Source organism: Accipiter gentilis, chromosome 9, assembly GCF_929443795.1.
Source record: "Accipiter gentilis chromosome 9, bAccGen1.1, whole genome shotgun sequence".
Classification (NCBI taxonomy): domain Eukaryota; kingdom Metazoa; phylum Chordata; class Aves; order Accipitriformes; family Accipitridae; genus Astur; species Astur gentilis.
Window position 1 is genome coordinate 38,155,785 of NC_064888.1, and position 20,525 is coordinate 38,176,309.

General features: G+C 37.8%; 1 protein-coding gene across 1 annotated transcript in view; it reads left to right on the plus strand.

Annotated features, from left to right (window-relative positions):
* Positions 1 to 20,525, plus strand: part of PLPP4 (phospholipid phosphatase 4) — a 66,089-nt gene that overhangs the window by 17,585 nt on the left and 27,979 nt on the right. Inside the window, exons 2-5 of the mRNA XM_049809552.1 lie at positions 2,762 to 2,870; positions 7,248 to 7,338; positions 10,746 to 10,809; positions 12,367 to 12,491. Coding sequence (XP_049665509.1) covers positions 2,762 to 2,870; positions 7,248 to 7,338; positions 10,746 to 10,809; positions 12,367 to 12,491 — 389 coding nt within the window. The remainder of the gene's footprint in view (positions 1 to 2,761; positions 2,871 to 7,247; positions 7,339 to 10,745; positions 10,810 to 12,366; positions 12,492 to 20,525) is intronic.

Here is a 20,525-nt window from a genome sequence, read left to right on the forward strand (position 1 = left end):
AACTTTGCTGTTCAACTCTCCCAGGTGACACATGTTGGATGTCATACCCAGCCAGCCCTGTGACTTGGCAACTGAACTCTTTTAATGAGCAGTGAACTGCTTCTAGCTGCCGTCAATGTCTTTGAAGACTGAAGATAAAAATAATATACTTTAGGACTCTCAGTTGAAATTTGGAAACAGAGTTGCTTGTGTTGTCTAGAAATCAACCTTTATTTTTCTAGTTGAAGAGAAAAACTGTAAAATGAATTTTTGAGGTGTTTTATTTCCTCGAAATGGTCGTCTTTAGAAATGTTTCCCTCTTTCATGTTTTGCACAAGCCATTGTTTTTTAAAATTGTTTTTAAAAGATTTACATTTTCATTTTGTAAACACTGAGACAAAGTGTTTGACACTTCTGAAATTCACCTTGCACCTTCTTTGGAGAGCAGGGTCAGACTCTGGGTTTGAAGAAGCTAAGTATGATAGTAAACATCCTTGCAATACCAGACTCCTTGTTTCTAGAAGAATCTGGTTGTCCACGTAGGTCAGTAAGGGAAACATAATTATGGGTACAAGTGACAAGAGTGTTTGACATGTTTGGTCCTCAGATTTTGTTGTTTTTCTTTAGGAAGAAGAGGTTGGTTGGGCTCTTTGGAGTAGACAAGAGTGTTTTGTACCTTCTCTCTAGTAGGAGTCTGAGTGTGCTCAGGTAAAGGGGTTCAGTAGTAGTGTGTGCTGGGGGCGTGGGAGACTGTAGCTAACACAGAGATCCTAGACTACAGTAAGAAAACAAAGAACAGGAGGTCAGTCCTCAGAAGGGGTAAAAAGAAGGATTTTCTAAGACCCAGAAGACTGGATAAGGCTTGCTGCTGTTTAGGAAACCGCTGACCTGGCTAGAATTGAGGACTCATCTTCACAGGGGGGAGTTGCATATATATGGTTTAATTTTACTCTGCTTTACAAATTGCTTTGAGCTTTTTCCATTACAAAGTAAATTGTTATATCTGTTACTTGTATAAACCCAGGTTTTGGAGGAGTTTAAAGCCCTTGGCTTTGGGAAATTTACAGTAAAAAAAGCTTTGGGTCACTACACATCTGTATTCTGGCTCCATGGGCTTACCTAGTAAGGCCAATCTGCAGAAAACGGGTCCCTGTGTCTTCTCTCAGCAGCTGTTCTTTCAGTCCTAGTAAACTAGCCCTGAAATGAGTGAAGTGAAGGCAAATTTCCCAGGAAGTCTGATATGACTTCAAAGCTAGGAAGAGTTAAAGGACTCTGTGGAAAAAGGAGTATGATTTAACTGAAGAGAGACAATTTATGTATGCCTAAAAAACTTTTGAAACTTACTACAAACAACACAGTTCCTTCTTCCTCTTTGTTGCTGGACAGAAGATACCCACACAAATAATTTAATTTTGATATAACAATGTAATCTTAACATTTTATTTTGATGCTCTTCATTTCAAAATTACATAATTACAAAACTGTGGGGTTTTTTTGGTTGGTTGGTTTGTTTGTTTTTTAAGAGAGCTAAATGACTTAAGAATGAAATTAAAACAGTCAGTTTTGGTAGAATGAGACCTTTCTGGTAGAACTGGATTCTTCTTAAGCTTGACAGCCAAATCAAAATACTGGCAATCTGAAAAAATGAAAAATGTGTTTCTACAAGCCCATCCTGTTTTAGGAGTAAGTCTCTTTTTGAAATATTCTCTAAAGTTATCTGTTCTTTCTATCAGTAGAAGTAATTGTCTGGGCTGCTTCTTTCTCCCTGCTTTGTGATCCTGCAAATACAACTGTCATACTTCAAAGTTTGGATCTTGACATTTTGTATTTGATATCTGGTATATAATTTCTTCAGTGTAAAATACCTGCTACATGATTTTTCTAATCCCACAATATTCTTTGCATGCTTTTCCCACAAAAAATAAAATGACAATTTATTCTCCTGTCCTGGTTGCAGCTGGGATAGAGTTAATTTTCTTCTTAGTAGTTGGTACAGTGTGTTTTGGATTTAGTGTGAGAATAAAGTTGATAACACACTGATGTTTTAGTTGTTGCTAAGTAGCGCTTATCCTAATTTAAGGATTTTTCAGTTTCCCATGCTCTGCCAACGAGCAGGTGTACAAGAAGCTGGGAGGGAGCATAGACAGGACAGGTGACGTGAACTAGGCAAAGGGATATTCCATACCGTAGAACATCATGTTCAGTATATAAACTGGGGGGAGTTGGCCAGGAGGGCTGGATCGCTGCTCCGACATCAGTCAGCAGGTGGTGAGTGATTGCATTGTGCATCACTTGTTTTTTCTTGGGTTTTATTTTTTTATTATATTCCTTTTCATTACAATTATTATATTTTATTATTATTGTTGTTAGTATTACATTTTATTTTACTTTAGTTATTAAATCGTTCTTATCTCAAGCCACGAGCTTTACTTTTTTTCTGATTCTCCTCCCCATCTCACTGGTAGGTGGGGAGTGAGCGAGCAGCTGCGTGGTGCCTAATTGCTGGCTGGGCTTAAACTATGAAATCTCCACAGTAACTTCATGGAACTTTTATAAAGTTGTACAATATAGACTTTTAACAATCATTTTCCTAAGGGTATATTTATGAAGGTTGTATTGCTAGAAAGCAGTGAGGTAGGATAGTAATGTTTTATAAAGATAATTCATGCATGCTATACCATAATTAACTTTGGGGGAAGTTTTGAATCAGCAGGACTGTTCTGGGTTTTTTGGTCATCCTTTCAAATTGTGAAAAAATTGCATCTTAAATTGTTATTTTCAGTTTTACAGAATTTTTGGATCCATTCCAGCGGGTTATCCAGCCAGAAGAGATCTGGCTGTATAAAAATCCTTTGGTGCAATCAGACAACATACCTACGCGTCTTATGTTTGTAAGTACTAAATTTGTATTGGTCACTTGATGGCTGTAAACTAAGTACACTTTCATTTGATTAGCAGTAGGAACTTTTTCAGAAGTATAAGATGTTCCTTTAATTCTAGTGTCAATTTTTTTCCAAACTGGGGATGTCCAAAATGGCAAAATGTAGGAAATCATGGGGAGTTTGTAAAAAGCAGCATTACCAGGTGACTGAATTTATGAATGTTGATTTTTACAGTTTAAGATTTAAACTAGTGTTAACTTAAAGGGATGCTAGAGTAGTGATTAGAGAAGCTTTTTGAATTAGCTGGTTGGGTGACCTGGCAAAACCTTGCCATGCTCTTATTAGGTTAAGTGCTTAAATTTTGAAATCCAATTTGTTTTAGGCATGTTAGACACTAAGATATTTGCCTCCAAATCCTTCTTTTTTTTTTCCCCATGTAGACAAAACCTTTGTTTTAGCTTCTGCCAACAAGCATACAAAATATATCATAGAGCTGCCCTGCTGTCACTGTTCTTCTGGCTCTCCCCAGCACAGCTCATGTTGGCCTGCAGACTGGCTGTCTGACTTTGATGGTTTGTCTGGTTATCAAAATTCATGGTTTTGATAACCTTCACTAGGTTATCAAATTATCATAATAGGCTGCATATATAAGTATAAGAGTGCAGTATAGACCACTACAGAAATGCTAAGAAATTATGGGTATAGTTAAGGCTATTAAAACAAGTAGGTCAATCTTTGCAAAGTTTCATCAGTCGAAGTGTAGATTTTGCAGGAATGGGCATGGCAGATGAGGTCAGATCCTAGTACCCTTACATCAAAGCATCTTTTCCTGTGTCTTCAGTGAAGCCAGGATTTTACTTTCCAGATTAAGGCTTGAATTCAGGATAAATGCAAATCAGCTATGTAATTTGTTTTCAATGTTTTTTGGGTTTTTTTTAAAGGTTCAGGCCTTCAGTTACAGAAACTTTTTAATTAAGGAACACCTGAAGGCACTTCGTATTTATGAGGCAACAATATATCCCAGCCTTCTATGACAGAGGCTGAAGGCCTGGTTTTAAATTCACCAACATATTGGTTATATTGCATTAAGAAGAAACTCTATTACGGACTTTTTCAGCCCAGATGGGTGAAAATATATGTTTTTACTGAAATGCAAGACAGCTGGGTAAAACAAAACAAAACAAACCCAAACCCAAAAGTTAAATTGTTGTACTAGGAAAGACTGAGTTTAATTCTGCCATTTTTCCTTATGCTGAGCATTACCTTGCTACATGGCTTCTCTGAACCATGTTTATAACTGAAGAGTTCAAGAAGTAATAGTGAATCATCGTACAGGGGTTTGCTGCAGTGGTGAAACTATTTTTGAAACCAGTTGGGATAATCATTGGTAGATCCTCTGTTCTGTAGGCAGTAGCCACGGGGAAACACAATTCTGGGATATGTGTACTACATTTCCCTGTTAACCACTTCCCCTAGAGCCAGCTTTTGGTGTACTTCATGCATGGCAGGTGGAACTTCCAGGCAGCTCTGAGTCAGTAACGTTTGTATAGTCTGTGTTCTCATTCTGGCTCAGACCATTAACATGTCAGTAACTCAGTGAACAGCTTCTTAAATTAAGAAATGTAGATAATTTCTAAATGTTTTTTCTTATTTCTTTAATTAAAAAAGAAGAAAAATCTAACTCTAGCATTGATCACAAGTTTTCATTATGTAAAAAATTTCTTGCCACTAGTGTTGTACTCTGATCTGAAACATATGGCTGTGGCTTACTAGAAAGCAATCTCTAGGAATTTATGAACTGCTGGATTATTTTATACGCTGAGAGATTTGAATTCAAGAGAAATGTTGCGAATACTCCAAACCCAGGTTGAAATTAGACAAAGCTGACTTCTGCATGGGTAGCAAGTAAGCCACAAGGACTGGAAAGACATGAGCCTTGTTCTGTCTCTATCAGTAGATATTCCTTGCCTTGGAAAGCATAAGGTACTGTCAGCTTCCCTTGAATGCATGGAAGTATGTGGGAGTCCCTATAACTTTAGCATATCTCTGGCTTGCCAGGATGAATAATGAACGAGAGGGATTTTGTCCATGTTGCACAAAAGCAAGGCAATGTTGGAATGTTTCACTGCTGGAAAAGAAAACATTACTGAGATGTATCTGAGGAGAGTATTGCTCATTAGACTGTTGCCAAATCTGTTATGGATATGAGCCACACAGAATCTTTTTGCAAAATAAAGAAAAAGGAGTCTTTAGCAAGCCAAACTTTCTTTATATGTACATTTTGCTGCAGAATAAAAAACACCTTCCAGCTGATGCTTTTGTGTAAGGAACAGCAATGTACTGCACACAGGAATAGTTGTTCATCTCTCTCAAAAATCCATATGCTTGTGAAATATGAGGAAATCTGCAGTTTTACCAGATTTCTGAAGATTGATCGTGAAGTAGTTTGGAACAAGCTGCCACTTGAATTCTATTCTTTGTTGATATTTTCTTCTGCTCCTGCTTGTTCAAAAGATTTCTAACTCTATTAAACCACAACTATAAGCCTGTCAGCCTGGCTATATTTCTACATGTTCTTCAACAGTGGAATGCAGATATCTTTCTTCTTTCCTTTCCTGATGTCAATCCTTACTTTTTAGAATGAAACTAATAATTCTAGGTTTTGCTTTAACCTTTTTTTTTTTAATTTCACTTTTTGTTTCTGAAAGCAGAAATTAAACTATTGCTGAGGATAGAGAGAAATGAACATTTCTGGAGCAGTAACGTGACACTGGCACCCTGACTTGAATCTCACACACACTGTAGGCGGAAGGGAGTTTTAAGTGGAAATGATGCATCTTTTTGCACCAAACCTGGTGCCTGCCTTTCTAAATGTAAAAAAGGGGATCAGACTCCAGACTGTGTTTTAATCTGCATGGCTCACTGAGCTAGATAATATTTTGCAGATGCAGGTGAGAGGAATGTGGACCAAGATGTACTACCAAAATAACAAGTATAGTACATTTTCTTGTTGTTCCCTACTCAGATGTTCTAAATGCATAAAATGAGGACTGGGATTAATCTGTATTATAAAAAGAAGAGCGTCACATCTCTTTTGTCATAACATGTCTATCCTGCATTTTTTTTATTTCAGTGGGGCTGTTTAAGAAGTAAGGCACTGTTCAGCCTCAGTAAAGATGGTATAATCTTACTTAAGCCATGGCATCCCTTGTGCCATATACAGCTTAATTTTTGCCTTGTTTAAAAAAACCCAGTAATTTTCACTTCAAGAGAATAAATGCTTTTGAAAGACCTTGATTTGTTTTTGAACAAATGTGATGGTGAGCAGGTTTGTAGATTCCAGAAAAGAGTTGGTTAACTTAGACTGGAACCAGCAAGAAGCATAAGTGGACATCCTTACCTACAAGTTGCCTTTTACTTCTGCAATTGGAGGTCTGAGACAGAAGGGATGATGGAAGGACCAACTGGGAACCAAATCATAGTTTCTATGGTGAGCCACTAATGAAAAACTCCCTGGCATTGTGCTTGGGAGAAACCGATGTGTCTCTCTGGAGAAAGGCAATAAATACCTGCTCTGGGAGGACAGACTGCACAAAGTAGGATGCTTTTTGGATAACTGGCACATTTACAGTGCATCATCACCCATAGTCCAAATTACTCTATGACAATGGAGATGCTGTTTGTGGAAATCAAGTGTGTGCGTTGATGTGCAGATGCCATTTCAGGTTCCTTGTAGGAGGAATCCTGTCCTACAGCACTGACAATAAAAGAATATGTTCTGCTTAACCAATGAGTATACTTGTAGATGTTCAGGTGTTGTTTTTCTGGTTTTGAATAAAATCAAGCAGTTTGCTCCACATCCAAAGACTTGTAAACGAAAGAACCATAAAAACATGATCTTCTCAAGGCTTGCAAGAATGAGAGTTAAAAAGAAAACAAAAAGTAAAATAAAAAGCATTTTAAAATGTCAGGAAGTTGGTGCTGGAGTCTGTTATGTTGAATAGGGTGTCACTGAGAGCACAGCCTAGATTGGGCTGCCTTCTGGAGCAATGCTTAATGTGGAAAAAAATGTACAAGATCTGTATGGATCAGTGTATGAATTTTGTGGACCTTATAGACTGTTGCTTTTCCATTTATGAAGCTGACATTTTAAATGCAGCTCCAGGCAATAACAAATCAATTATAACCCACAGTTATACTGTGATTTTAATGTATTCATTGCCCTGTAGTTGCAAAGACAAATCATCCCACTTTGCTTAAGGTCAGGAGTTTGACAAAGATCATTCAGCCTTCCAGTTTAAATGGAGCTAACTGGAACTAATTATTAATCAGTTGGACTGAAAAAGAATGGATGCTCTCACACATGATATTTTTTATCTCTTACAGGCAATTTCGTTCCTTACACCACTAGCAGTCATTTTTGTGGTGAAAATAATCCGGCGAACAGACAAGACTGAAATTAAAGAGGCTTTCTTAGGTAATGTATGTCATACTTCAAGACAGAAAATGTGTGGTAACTTTCAGAGATTGATTCCAATTGTAGTCTAAGCCTTGAAGAAAACCCGTCTCTGTTACAGTCTGTTACAGTAGTTTTCAGTGCAGTTATAGTTGCAAGCCATCTCACAAAAGCCTTTGTTTTTATGTATGTTTCTAAATGTACAAATTTTGTGCCTTAATTCCACAATCTAGCTAGCACGGGCCAGAATTCGATCAGCAAAAACAAGACCATCTGAGAGACTGTTCAGATGTATATTTTTCTGTCAAAGCCAATCTATTACTTACCTCTTATTTATACTTGCAGCTATTCTAAATTAAGGGTTTGACTAGAAAGTCCTGCGAGACTCAGCTGCTTAGTGTAAGAAATTACTCCTCTCATTGTTTTCTCTGACCTCCTCTTGGAGTTTACTGTTCCCCATTGCAAAATCCGTGCTCATGGCTCAGCTTTTCTAATCACAAGCTGGTGTTTCATCTTAAACTGCCAGTGGAATTAGATGTGCACTTAATCCTGGACTGTGAACTGCTATGGCTGTGTTATGGCTGAAGTCTAATTACAGTTGTAGGCAGCAACTTCAAGCAGAGGAGCAGGCAAACAATGGGGATGATAAGTCTTAAACTGTTCTAGCTAATTCTGCCTGCGCTTATCTTTTGAAATCTTTTACTGATATATCCCCAGATCCTTTTTATATGGATATTGCCAGAGACCAAAATTGACTAAAGCACTTTCATTGGCAGAGGATACTGTGAAGCACTAAGAAGTGCAAATGGTTTTTTGGCAGTATGTTTGAAACATGCCTGATTCTGAAATTCTGTTTTACTGGCTAATTTACACTTTAATTTATTGGCTCTTAGATCCTAAGGTCAAACTGATACTCAGCCCTGCCTTAGCTAGATAGGATGTAAGTGGCACTATGTATCTGCCTTTGAAAATTTCTTTTGGGTAAGGCTGGGTTCCCATAGCTTGTTCTTTCTCCAGTTTCTCCAGTGCAAGTGTGAAAAGATCCTGGTTTTGTTTTGGCTGCTCCCGGCCATTTGTATTAAGTTCTGAAATGTCCCATAGTGATATTTTACTGACAAGTCCATTCAGTAGAAATAACTCCGATTCACAAAATGCATACAATCAGAGTTCTGAGTTTCATTTTTTGTTGTTTAAGAAGGAAAGGACCTTTGGATTAGTTTCTCCATCACTTATTCTTACCCTTTTGTTCTAAGGAGATGTTCATTTTTTCTGCTGTTCTTGGCTTCTGTTATGATTCCCTCTAAAATGTCCAGGAGAAAACTTGCCAGCTTCCCCAGTTTTGTCCTTGCTACCCAGACTTTAAGGAAACCCAAGCCTGATGTTCTGTTCTACAGGGTATCCCTGTTCAGTATGTACCATAAGTGTTGAACTTCTTGTGGCTTATTTATGTTCAAGTGTACCATATATTAATATGATTCAGTATGTTAACGTGTCTGGTGATGTGAAGCTGATTTGAGGATTTATTAACTGTGGTGGAGCTTTGCTGATTTGCTGAGATCTGGCACATAATGTTCATATTGAATGATTAGGAAGGCCCTCAAAAGGTGAATTTCTTTAGGCATCATACATAGAAGAGTTCAAAGGTTAAAAGGATGTAAAAATACTTTGCCCCTCATATAGCCATTAATATAAAGAAGGTGATTCAGTGAATGTAGGGTAAGGAGTAGTTAGCTTCCAAATGTAGGTGCCCTTATTCCTTCCCCTGGAAGTGCCTACATCTCTCTAATGACTAGATTATATGACTTTTGGTGGGCAGTATGAATCTCGCCTAAAGGAAACAAATTGCATTTGCTCTCATTTTGTTCACCAGCTTACATTCACAGTCATTTGATACTTGGATTGACATTGTAAGGAACATGCAACAATGAAAGCATGGTTCAGTCAGATATGCAATTAACAATCAAGACAAAGCTCAGTGAAAAGAGTAAACTTTACCATGTGTGTCAGAAAGCAGGTATCTCTACACCTCCCATTCTTTAAAAAGGAAACGTAGTGCTGTGACATTGCTGGTCATGTGCATTTGACTTTGTGGAAAATTTCAGTTCACTGTGGAATTACCATAAATAACTGAGAGAAAACGATTGAGAGGAAAAAGAGAGCATGGGATTGAATGGTCACTGTGAACATAGGTGTTGAAAATGGAAGAACTTTTGAAAAATATCAGTGTGTCTAGGATTGACTTGTTCTTTTATTTTTGCTGGCAGCTATTGGTATAGTCTGAGAAAACCTTTGTTTTAGCTTTGATGGAGGACCTCTTTTTTTTTAACTTAAAGAAAAATAGATCCTATAGTACACACATTTTTATGATCTATAATATCCTTAGGCAATGGTTTTATGGAGATAGGATGTGTGCTGCTGAAGTGCAGCATCTAGGGCAGCAGTCCAATGAGAAAAGAACTTGTGTAGCTGTCATAATCAAAAGTTATATTACTGTGACTGTTCTGCTGGAAATCAGACATTTGCCTGATAGTTTTTCTTCTTAAGGGAAGTAAAATTCAGTGTCTCTTGTGTTGTTACAGGGAGCTACAGTGTGAACCGCAACATTAAATCAGTTTTAATCTAAAAGGAGTATACGCACTGGGTCCAAGCGCCACTGAAGTTAATGCAGAGATCTCCACATGTAGATGAGGAGGTTCATCTTTAGATGAGGTTCTTTGGAAAGTCTAGGGACTCGGCATGCAAGTACAAATAAAAAAAATGATTCAGTCATACCTTGTATGACAGTTCCTGTTTATTACTCCAATTTTATTAAGAAAATTGGTTAATCCTGGGGACAAACGTAAGGGGAAGATTTCAAGATTTTTAGTCAAAACACCTACATCCTTTTGAAATAAAAATAATAATAAAAAATAAATAATCCAATTCTAGTTTTAGCCAAAAGGCAACTCTTTAGTGTGAAAGTGGACTGTTAAATTGTCATACATATACATATTTATATACATACATAAACACACATACACTCATACGTGTGTATATATATTACGTATAGGTCTATACAGAAATTCTCCTTGACCCAAACAGCATAAGATTTTCATCTAGTAAACTGTAAAACTGATAAACACAGTACTTATCTAATAATTGTTTTAATCTGATGATTTATGCCCGTGCAAATGGCATGATAGGAAAACTTGCTTTGTGTAAGGAAATGAGATTTCTCAAGAGTAAAATCAGAACAAAGTCATGTGATTATTATGATGCTCTGGGGTCTGTCCTTAGTCTGGGTAACAACAAAAACAGTAGGCTGCAAAGATCATTCGTTTCCAGTCCAGTAAAGGTTTCAGTCTGTAAATCAAATGCTGTAATGCTGCAATTTATAGCTTGGTATTTAAGTTATTATTGTTCTGTTTTTTTTTCATTCTGTTTTGTAGCTGTTTCCTTGGCTCTAGCTCTGAACGGCGTCTGCACAAATACTATTAAATTAATAGTGGGAAGGTAAGTCTTGTCATGTTATAAATGATAGCTTTAACTGTTAAGAGACATGAAGACAGATTGACAAATACAATACACCTTAATAAAAAGATAGCTGCTGCTCCAAAGCACATCGAATTAGAACAGCCCCCTGTGAAGCTGTCCTTTCCCTGGTGCAGGTGTTGCACAACTTCATTATGTGACATCCAGCTGTGGTAGGAATCTATGCCCTTGTGTTTTGTTACTTGTTTGACCAGTTAGCGGATCCAGACAAACGAGGGGTTTGAAAGGAGCTGAAATCAGGTCATTAAGTTGGCAATACAGAAGGAAGAGTCACAGCATGGGGCAGTTCAGATGGCAATGCCCCTGGTCTGCAAATAGAAATCAACTGAGTCTCTATATAACGCAATGCGTGCATTTTGTGTGAAGCATGTTACTGAATGTGGTATTTCCAGGTAATATCAAGGTCCATGGCAGAACAAACCTTGGAGCTAAGCAATAAGTGGAGTCCTCGGTAGGCCATTTTTTTAGGGAAGCATAAATTTGAGTGAAGGGTTCAGAAAAATACTAGGAAACAAACCTCTCTGGAAAATTATTAATTTTTTTTAATGTATTTTTTGGATCATTATCAAAATTTTTAATAATTTCAGCGGAAAAATATATATTTGACTTGAATTCATTACACTATTTAATAGAGTCCAATGCTGCATTTGTTGTTCACCTGTTTTGCAGCTTTGAGGAAGCAGTATTTGTGGTTGGTTTCTGACGAACCCTCTCTGCTACAGTACTGATCCCCTGACAATAATGGCACTTGGCACTTTTATTTTAAGAGTGCTTTTGAAATATAATTAAGAATGTCTGCACCATCTTCTTCAGGCAGACATGAGCTCATTTTGCCTGCATTCCAAGCCAACTAGTTGCTCTGTCAGCTTGCCTCTGAATCTGTGGTCATTTGCCTTGCTTCTCTACATGGTTTATTAGCTCAGGATCGGTATGACACCAGTCAAACCTACATGCTGTCATTCAGCTCAGAGCAGGGTCAAAAGGAAACTCAAAGGTTTATTCAACGTACTTAAGAGAGCCAGTGTCAAGGCTGGCATTAGAATTTGGTGGTTGTTTTGGTGCTAATCTTGTAGCATAAGTTGTAGTCCTGTTCTCAGCTAGGTCTGTTGGTAAGACTTGTGCAACTTTGTGGGGTTGCTACGCTGCTTTCCGCTGGCACTGGAAGTGCTGTGCAAGATTGATTGCTTTAGGCAAGAGTAACCCTGCATGTTTGTTTTCAGAGACAACTCCCACTTGCATGCTGCACTGGAAGCTTCCCTGAGAAAGCCTGCCTGCCAAAAAAGTGACCTTAAACTGAGACGCATGCTTTAGTGGTGGGCTCGGCAGCGTTAGGTTTACTGTTGGACTCTTTGAACTTAAGGGTCTTTTCCAACCTAAATGATTCTATGATTTCTGTTGCTGTGTTAAGGCAGGAGGGAATGAACTCTGTATGTAATAAGCAGTAAATGTAATAATCACTTTGAGGTTTATTTGTTACTACAGCTTTTATATTTTTAATATCCATGGTGTTTTTTGTAGACCGCGTCCCGATTTCTTTTACCGCTGCTTTCCAGATGGAGTAATGAACTCTGAAATGCACTGCACAGGTGATCCAGATCTGGTGTCTGAAGGCAGAAAAAGCTTTCCGAGTATCCACTCTTCCTGTAAGTTCATTTAAATGCAGTGCCTCTTTTCTAAAAAGCTGTCCTACCTGTGTTTTTGAATTGCTCTCTTTTTGTTAGATCATGAACCTGATTTTTGCGGGAGGGGCCTGGTCTTCTGTGTTAGGTCACCACCCCCAGAAATTTCCTTCTGGAAATGAAATTGTGAGCCTGTGACCCTTCCTTATCTTGAGAATCACCTGACTTCACTGAGAGCCATAGCATGACTTTCAGTAGAGTGAAGCAGTATTCAAGGTTAAAGAAAACTGTGGTTCTGAGGGGGTATCTGTTCCCTAATGCAGACCTCTGTATGCAACCTTTGTCTATATAGTAAATATTTATTTTGTTACATTCCATTTAAGTATCAAATGTGACAAGGCATGTTTGACCTGCATAGTTATGAGAAGATCTAGTTAGTATCTTTCAAGTACTAGATCTATTAAACCAAAGTTCAAGTCACAAAGACAGTTCAACTGCTTTTATCATTAAGGTTTCTTCATGGGAAGCTGTATGGTTGAAGGTGGAAGGGGTAGAAAGGAATACAGAGAGATCAGGTTGCATAATTTGATGCTGTTCATGCTAATAAGCTGGGTACAAAGTGAGGTTCAAGAAGTCCCTATAGCACTAGAAGCTATTGTAATATGCCCATAGAAGGAGGATTCTTTCATTCCCTGTTTTCTTACTCTTTTGACAGTATCCACTGCTGGCTGTGGCTAAAGAAGGGATCCTTGTCGGTGTGGGCCTTGATTCTGAGGGGTTCTTATTACTTCCATGTTCAGATATCTACTGCCACTAGACTGCTTTGCTTGGGGCACAGGCAGGAGTAAATAGTAGCTCTATTCCCACCTCAAGCAAGCAGAGGAGAATAGATAGAATATCCTTACTTTTCTGTCAGCAGGACAGCACAGAGGTAGCATCTAATGGGGGAATGGGTGTATCAATAGTATCTTATTTAGAGGAAGAGGTGGCAGGAAACAGAAGTAAATTTGGCACAGTTTGGGGTTTCTGTGGTTTCTTGTCTGCTCCTAGGACAGCACAGTCACTTGTGACTCCATTTGGCTTTGAGGTGGTCCTCAGTCTAGGTCTGATCATTCAATCAGTTACTGCTAGCTTATGCTGTACCCTGACAAACGTTTAGGTGGCTTTATGAAAACTTGTATGTCTGATTTAGTTAGTTGTATTAACTCAGATGTTTACAAAGATTCCTTTCTCTGTCTTGACGAGCTGAATTCTAGAGTGTTTTATGTCAAGTGTCTAATAAAACCTCTTTTCATCTGTAAAATAACTTGATTACTGTGAGCTTTTTGGTTTTTTTTTTTTGTCCCGTATTGTTTGTTGCCTTGTGCTGTTCTGTTTCTGAGAACTGCCAATTGAGTACCAGTAAGTCATATCTCTGGAATTTGTTCTTCTGCTCTTTTTTTAAAGTATTAACTTCAGATTGTCTAATTGTGCAGAATTATATATTGCAAACAAGTTGGGTAATGAGATGAATGAAATTCTGAGCTGATCTTGCTCCCTTTTTTTTTGTTTGAGTCCCAGAAACAGGTAAGGGAGTTTGTGGATATGTTACAAGCTTTATAGTCCTAAATAATAAACCAACTTAGCTGTCTCAAATTTTGTTTACAAGCCTCAATTTCATTAAAGAGGCAATAGCAGAATATATCATATGCAGTTTAGTACAAATGGTATTTATTGCTATTTGTAGTCTGTCTTCAGATCTAGCTGTCACACTTAACTGCAGTCCTCTAGGTTAAGTATTTTGTCAAGGTATAACAACAAAGGCTTAAAATAAGTGCATGCATACACTGATGTACTAGAATTTACAGAGTAGCCCACAGCACATGTTGTAGTTGGTCGCTTTCCTTTACTAAAATACAACAGTTTACTCAGAGGCTACCAAGTGTGAGTTGCAGAAGACACCCATGTGCTTTTGGTGTTGCACAGGCTAGAAACACTGTATGTGTAGCATGCTCTGCTTAGCTCTGGCACACATGCTAGTTCTCTCACCGAGACTACTTGTCGCACAACAAAGTGTTTTGTTGCTGTGCCAGTGGGGCAGCCATGGAATGCATACTAGAATTTTAATTTTAACCAATATTGGTTTTATAAGCACTGAGTTACATTACTGCAGCTCACACAAAATTCAGTTGGAGCAGAATGATGGCCCAGTGTATTTAGATCAAAATTATGAGAACAGCTTTCTCCATCACTGACTAATAAAATATTAGCATGTGGCTGAGTTGGCTATATTTCCCACTACAAAGCCTTTTATTACAATGTGATAAGAATGAAAAGATATTATATGTGCAGTAATTTTTATCTGTTGGTAAGCGTATGCTAGAGTGAGGCAATTCTACAGCTGCTTGAAGTACTTGGCTATTTGAAGACTGATGTTATAATATCTAAGTCTCTGACAAGACTGTGTTTTGAAGCCTTAAAATCCATACATATTTTAGTCTCATAATGGAGAAGAAAACCATTTTGAGTTGATAATCTTACAATGCTAACCTCTGCTCCTTCTGTGTAGCAAAATTACTTAGATAACCAGGATTGTCAGTATTATTTTATCAAGAATAGTTTATAGTTGTGATAATAAATTTAGTTTCTTGCTGTTACTTTATCCCCCTCTAGACTGAAGAGTGAAAAGCAAAAAATATTGTGGGAAATATATTATACTACCTTCCTGGACCTATGAAACAATAAGGATTTTGAGGATATAATAATTTGGAAATTTTGCTATAATTCTACATTTTCAGTATTTTGTGTAATGTATGAACTATATCTCCTCTACCTCCCACTCCCTGTGAAACATTATTCTCTTATCTCAGTTTTAAAAAACTGTCCTTCCTGCCTTCTTAACATGTAGGTAATTGTGAACTTTCCTTCCATAAACTCAGTCCAAAATTTTTTCTTGGCTCCTTTCTCCCTTCCTTCAGCATAAGATTGCTACTAGGTAAAATGAAGAAGTTCTGTTCTTCAGATTACTGTCATCCTTTCTCTGTTTGTTGTGGAATTCGTGAAGAAGCACCAGGAAAAGGTTTTTTGTTTCTGTTACTGTTTGTGAGTGAGTTTGTTTGTTTGTTTTGTTTTTTTCTTTCTGTTTTCATGGCTATGGAAATATAAATGGGGAGGATGAGAGTTGACATAAACTATAGTACCTCTTTTGGAATGATAGTTACAAGTAGCCCACTACAGTTTGGTATTTTCTATTTCACTTGAACACATGAAAAAAAATAAATCACTAGTAAAAGCTGCCAGGCAGCTCATAAACGGAGGTTAGAAGCTTCAGTCAAGAGCCATTTTCATCTTCAAAACAGTTTTTCTTGGGGCATTCCTTGGACAGGTTGTCAATCAAAAGCTTTGTAATACCAGGATCTAAAACCTCATCCATGCAAAATGAGGCCTTTAACAAGGTCTGTGGTGCTGTGAATGTTGTGCTGTAAGAACGTAGTGCAGGGATGTATAACAAGAGTGACAGTACTGACACCCCCAGATCGCCTGACCTGACCTCACGTACTCAATAAAAATGTTGTGAACTACCTGTCTTCCACTGTGACAGTCAACTTGTGCCCTGAAGGAGAGTGTGTTCTCCTTATTAGAGCACAGATGATTTTCTTGGCTTAAATTACCATGTCTTTCATCTCGCTGTGCCAAAGAGTGCGTGTAATACAAATAAGAAATATGTATGGAGCACAAACCGTTTTGTAAAGCCAAAAAGTGACTTGCAGATAGATGCAAACTATAGCTGCCTGAATAGCTGAGGCATTTTGTACCAAATCAGAACAGGAGGTTGACCCACATGAGGACAGTGTGGTTGTTACTACCTTCTCTGAACGAGGAGTAGAACTCTACCTGAAGTGGCTGCTGAAAACATACTTTGAGCTGGCATACCTCATTCAAGGCTGCTGTCTCCCAGCTCTGTCTTGTGCTGTCCTTTTCTGGAAAGACTGTTGAAGTTAGGTGACCTCTGTTGATAACTTTTTGTAACAGCAACTTGAGTTTAGAATCTACAAGCACAAGCCAACTTTCAATGACTCCATTGAAATTCACCCAGTAGCGCATGTTCTACTGGATCAAAGGAGTCCCTGGACCTTCTGGATTTTTTGGAGTGTATTTTGCCTCTTTTTCAGTTGATCCAGTACATCTTGTTTGAGGGAACCAGCATTATGGGGTGGGGAGCCAAGACTCCTGCCTGGGTCCAGTAGCTCAAGATGTATTCCTGAGTCCCAGGTTTACATGTAGCTATTCTGACTAAAATGCTTCCAAAATGTAGGTCTATTTTTCCATATTTAGTATTTCCATGGTTTTATAATCCATTGGCAATTTTATGCTATTTAAAGCTACTACCTGTGAAGATACCATGCAGCTTCTCTATGTCCATACTTGAATGAAAGTGTGTCCATGAAAGAATGATGTTTATGAAGATCATAAATGCAGCATTTCTTCCTCCTGCCTGTGTCCTTCCTGTGTGTCTTCTGTAGAGCCATCTTACAGAGAGCCTTCAGACAGCTTGCCTTGGAGGTACCTCATGGCATCCTAACCTCCCAAGATTTGTGGAGTAAGCACACATACTCTTCAGGGTTTGTTCTGGATGTACTTTGCAAGCTTGTTATCCAAATAATAAGCAAGTCTCAAACATGGCCCTGAGAATAGTGGGAGTTCTGAGCCAGTTATACATTCTGAAAGTGCTGACCATAGTAAGGACTGGAGGAATTCAGCCATCTCTGTGGTGAGCTTCTGAAGAAATTTTTTATTGTGTTTGGTGAAGTGTGATGGGAACTGCCCTTTGCAGTATCTTTTTTTTTTTTTTTTTTTTTTTTTTTTTTTTTTTTTTTTTTTTTTTTTTTGCATAGACTCCCCTCTTAAACCTCCTTCCTGATGTGCAGCAGAAGTGAGAATATATTGTTTCCTCAGGTCACTCCTTGCAATTGCTGGAAAGTAGATAATGCAAGTGCTGATGGACTGATAAAAGACCTTCACTGTTTTTCTCTCCTTGCAGCAAGATTCAAACAGTAGCAGCAAGCAACAGTTAAAAAAATGAACATGAACAACCAAATGGATACAGACAGAATAATTTAGTGTATTTAATGAAATAAATGGAACAAATTATGCAGAAATCAGTATAAACCTTTTATTGTCTGGAATTAATACGTGTAATGATTGCCCAACACCCCAACTGGTGAAAAATGTCATGTATGAGTAAAGACTATTTAACTGAATGCAACACATGAAAACTCATTGACAAGAGGAAAGATATGGTGGATGAACACAGAACAGTTAATTGCGTAAGCCACATGCATAGCTGGTAGTTGAAAAGATTACTGAATTTGCAGGCATACATTATACTAATGGGATGGATATAAAGGCTTTTTGTTATTGATTGCTTCCTTTTTATCTCATGACTGATGTAATTTAGACATTTGTGTCAGGCTGACAAAATCTTTCCACAAACAAAATATGAACCTAGAATCCTGTAGTGTTATTTATCTGAAATCAATAACATCTAACTTAGAGTTGTTGTTGAAAAGTTATCATCATGCAGAAGCCTCTTGTTATTTTTAATTATTGCCCAATGTGTTATTGTGCAGAGAAAATGCATGCTAAATAAATGATTATAATACCAGGTTTAGATCCAGTCGAGCAATTCCAGGTAGACCAGATATTCAGTGATTAAAAACTTGAAAAGAAATTGGAAGGATTCTTTTCAATATCAGTTGTTTGCTACTTTAAGTAGCTTTATGGATTTGAAGTTCAAGGGAGATTTCACAATGTGCCATTCTTTATATAGGCTACAAGCGGCAAGTATTTTATTGTCTGGTATTTATGTGGACAGAGAGGTCTGAGTTTATTTTGGTGACAAAATTTGGAATTTTTATGATTACCATGGGATCCTGAGGGAGAAAGTCAGCTTTATAGTCCCTGTTTTAGTCTTAAATTACCATTGTTATAATCGGGTAAATATCTTTGTTTAGAGACTATATCTAAATTTCTTCAGGGAACTTGTTCAGCCTACAAACCATCAGGTTTTTTTCATGCACTAGGAAGACTGATTCTATGTGTGAATAGAAGACTGTATGTCAAGTACGTGTTTAATTAAGGTGCCAGAAATATTGGGCATGTTTTCCATATGAGAGCTCACATTTCTGTAGAGGATTTAGGGTTCATGAGTGACAATACCAGATGTAGCTGTTCTCCCTAAATCAGTCATACATTATAGCTTTAAGAGATAAGTCCAGAGTTCAGCTGCATACCAGTTAAAATTCAATTCTTTTCCTAAGCACAGGGAAATGTTTTAAAATATATGAAGTGATTAACATGGCAATTCCTTGATTATATAGGAGATTAAACCTTTACTTTCCAGGAGTGGGAGATATAAAAAGTTATTTGTTGTCTGTCTCTCGTTACATAGTAAACAGTCTTCCAGATCTTTGGCAGGTGTCTATCACAAGGATGCTGGGGTGCATGGAAGATGCACAGCAAGTCGCTCATCACAGTTGGTTAGAACTTCCATTCACAAAGAACGATGACTTGTTTGAACCACACCAGTGCTTTGTCAGCTGCTGCTGACTTTGTGACTTTGGTTTTAAACCCCCCTGTGTTCTTACTCTATTAATAGAAGCAGCAAAAGATGCATGTTCAAATCCAGTAGTTTTACAAGTGGAACACATGAACTGCAGGAGATCTGTAGCTGATGCACTACGATTATGCTGCTAGAAGAAGTGGTGGTCATGACAGAGAGGCAGAGGAGAAGAAAAGGATATGACCAGTAAAGATGTTGCCGTATCACCGGTCAGGTGGCTGTAAGTAGGGGGAGAATTAAAGGGGCAGATTCTCTTTTGGCTTTATGCTCCTGGTAATGTTACAAATATAAACTAGTTCTATCAAATGTTGCGGGTTGCTTCCCCCCCCCATTTTGAACAGTAGAACTCAGTTAAACTCTTGAACCCTTAATATGCAAAAAATGTTCAGGTTTTGCATTTGAAGTTTGGGATTATCTGCTATCCTCTATCTGGTTTTGGAAGGTTTGGTCTGGAAGCAACGTACACTGAAATCTTACAGAATTCAGTCTGGAAACAGACTTTGTCTTTCAGGTCCACACAGATTCGTAGACACTGAAGATGGAAAAGACTTGTTCTATCATTTACAGTATCAGTTCATTGCTATATACAGATATTTCACAACAAATTAAAAAAGTTATTTTTTTATATTAATTTTAAGCTTCTTACGGAGTAGGATTTTCCTGCAGTTTAAAATCAGGCTAATTATTATATGGTTTGTGAGTTCAGTCTAGGATAAATACCTCTCTCTGATCTAATCTTGAGCCACCTAATTGGACATTTCTTTTCTGAGCTTGGTGTCTCATTTCAAATTGCTCTGAATTCATCATGTCAGTATGATTCTCCTCTATTAAGCTACAGTTTAATATTACAGTTTACTATGTGTTCCAATAATTTGCTGCATAATTTTTTTTTTCTGTCATGCTAACTTCATTTTCTGTACTTGCATATATCATTGGTAACACATTTGCTTTTTTCTCACCAAGTGTGCTCATAAGGAGTTCAGGAGATAATTCTTTGGGCTACTGCACTGTGAAACTCTCCAGGTATCGAAAACATTGGAAGACACCTGATCATGTCTGAAAGAAGTATGTGGTAGAACTAGATACAGTGAGGAGGAGGAGGGAGGGATGCATGGTGTCCTGGAATGAGCAGCAGTATGCGAGAAGTTATTTTTTCCCTTGGTTCTTGAACTGTTCTTGGGGACTGGTGCAAGGAGAGCTGACTGCCATCTAATACAAGGACCAAGATGATGCTTTAGGAGCTGTTAGAGTATCCCTGATACTCTCTTTTAAAGCCTGTTTCTACATTTCTTGGCAAGTGATATAGAGTGATTATCAGTGCATGTTGTAATTATACATGCTGTAAATTGCCTATGTAAAGGTAAGCTTAGATGTGGTGTTCCTGTCAGATAGTGTCACTTGTGGAATATACTATGAAGAACAAGTGTTTGAAGACAAATAGATGCCCTGTAAAATAG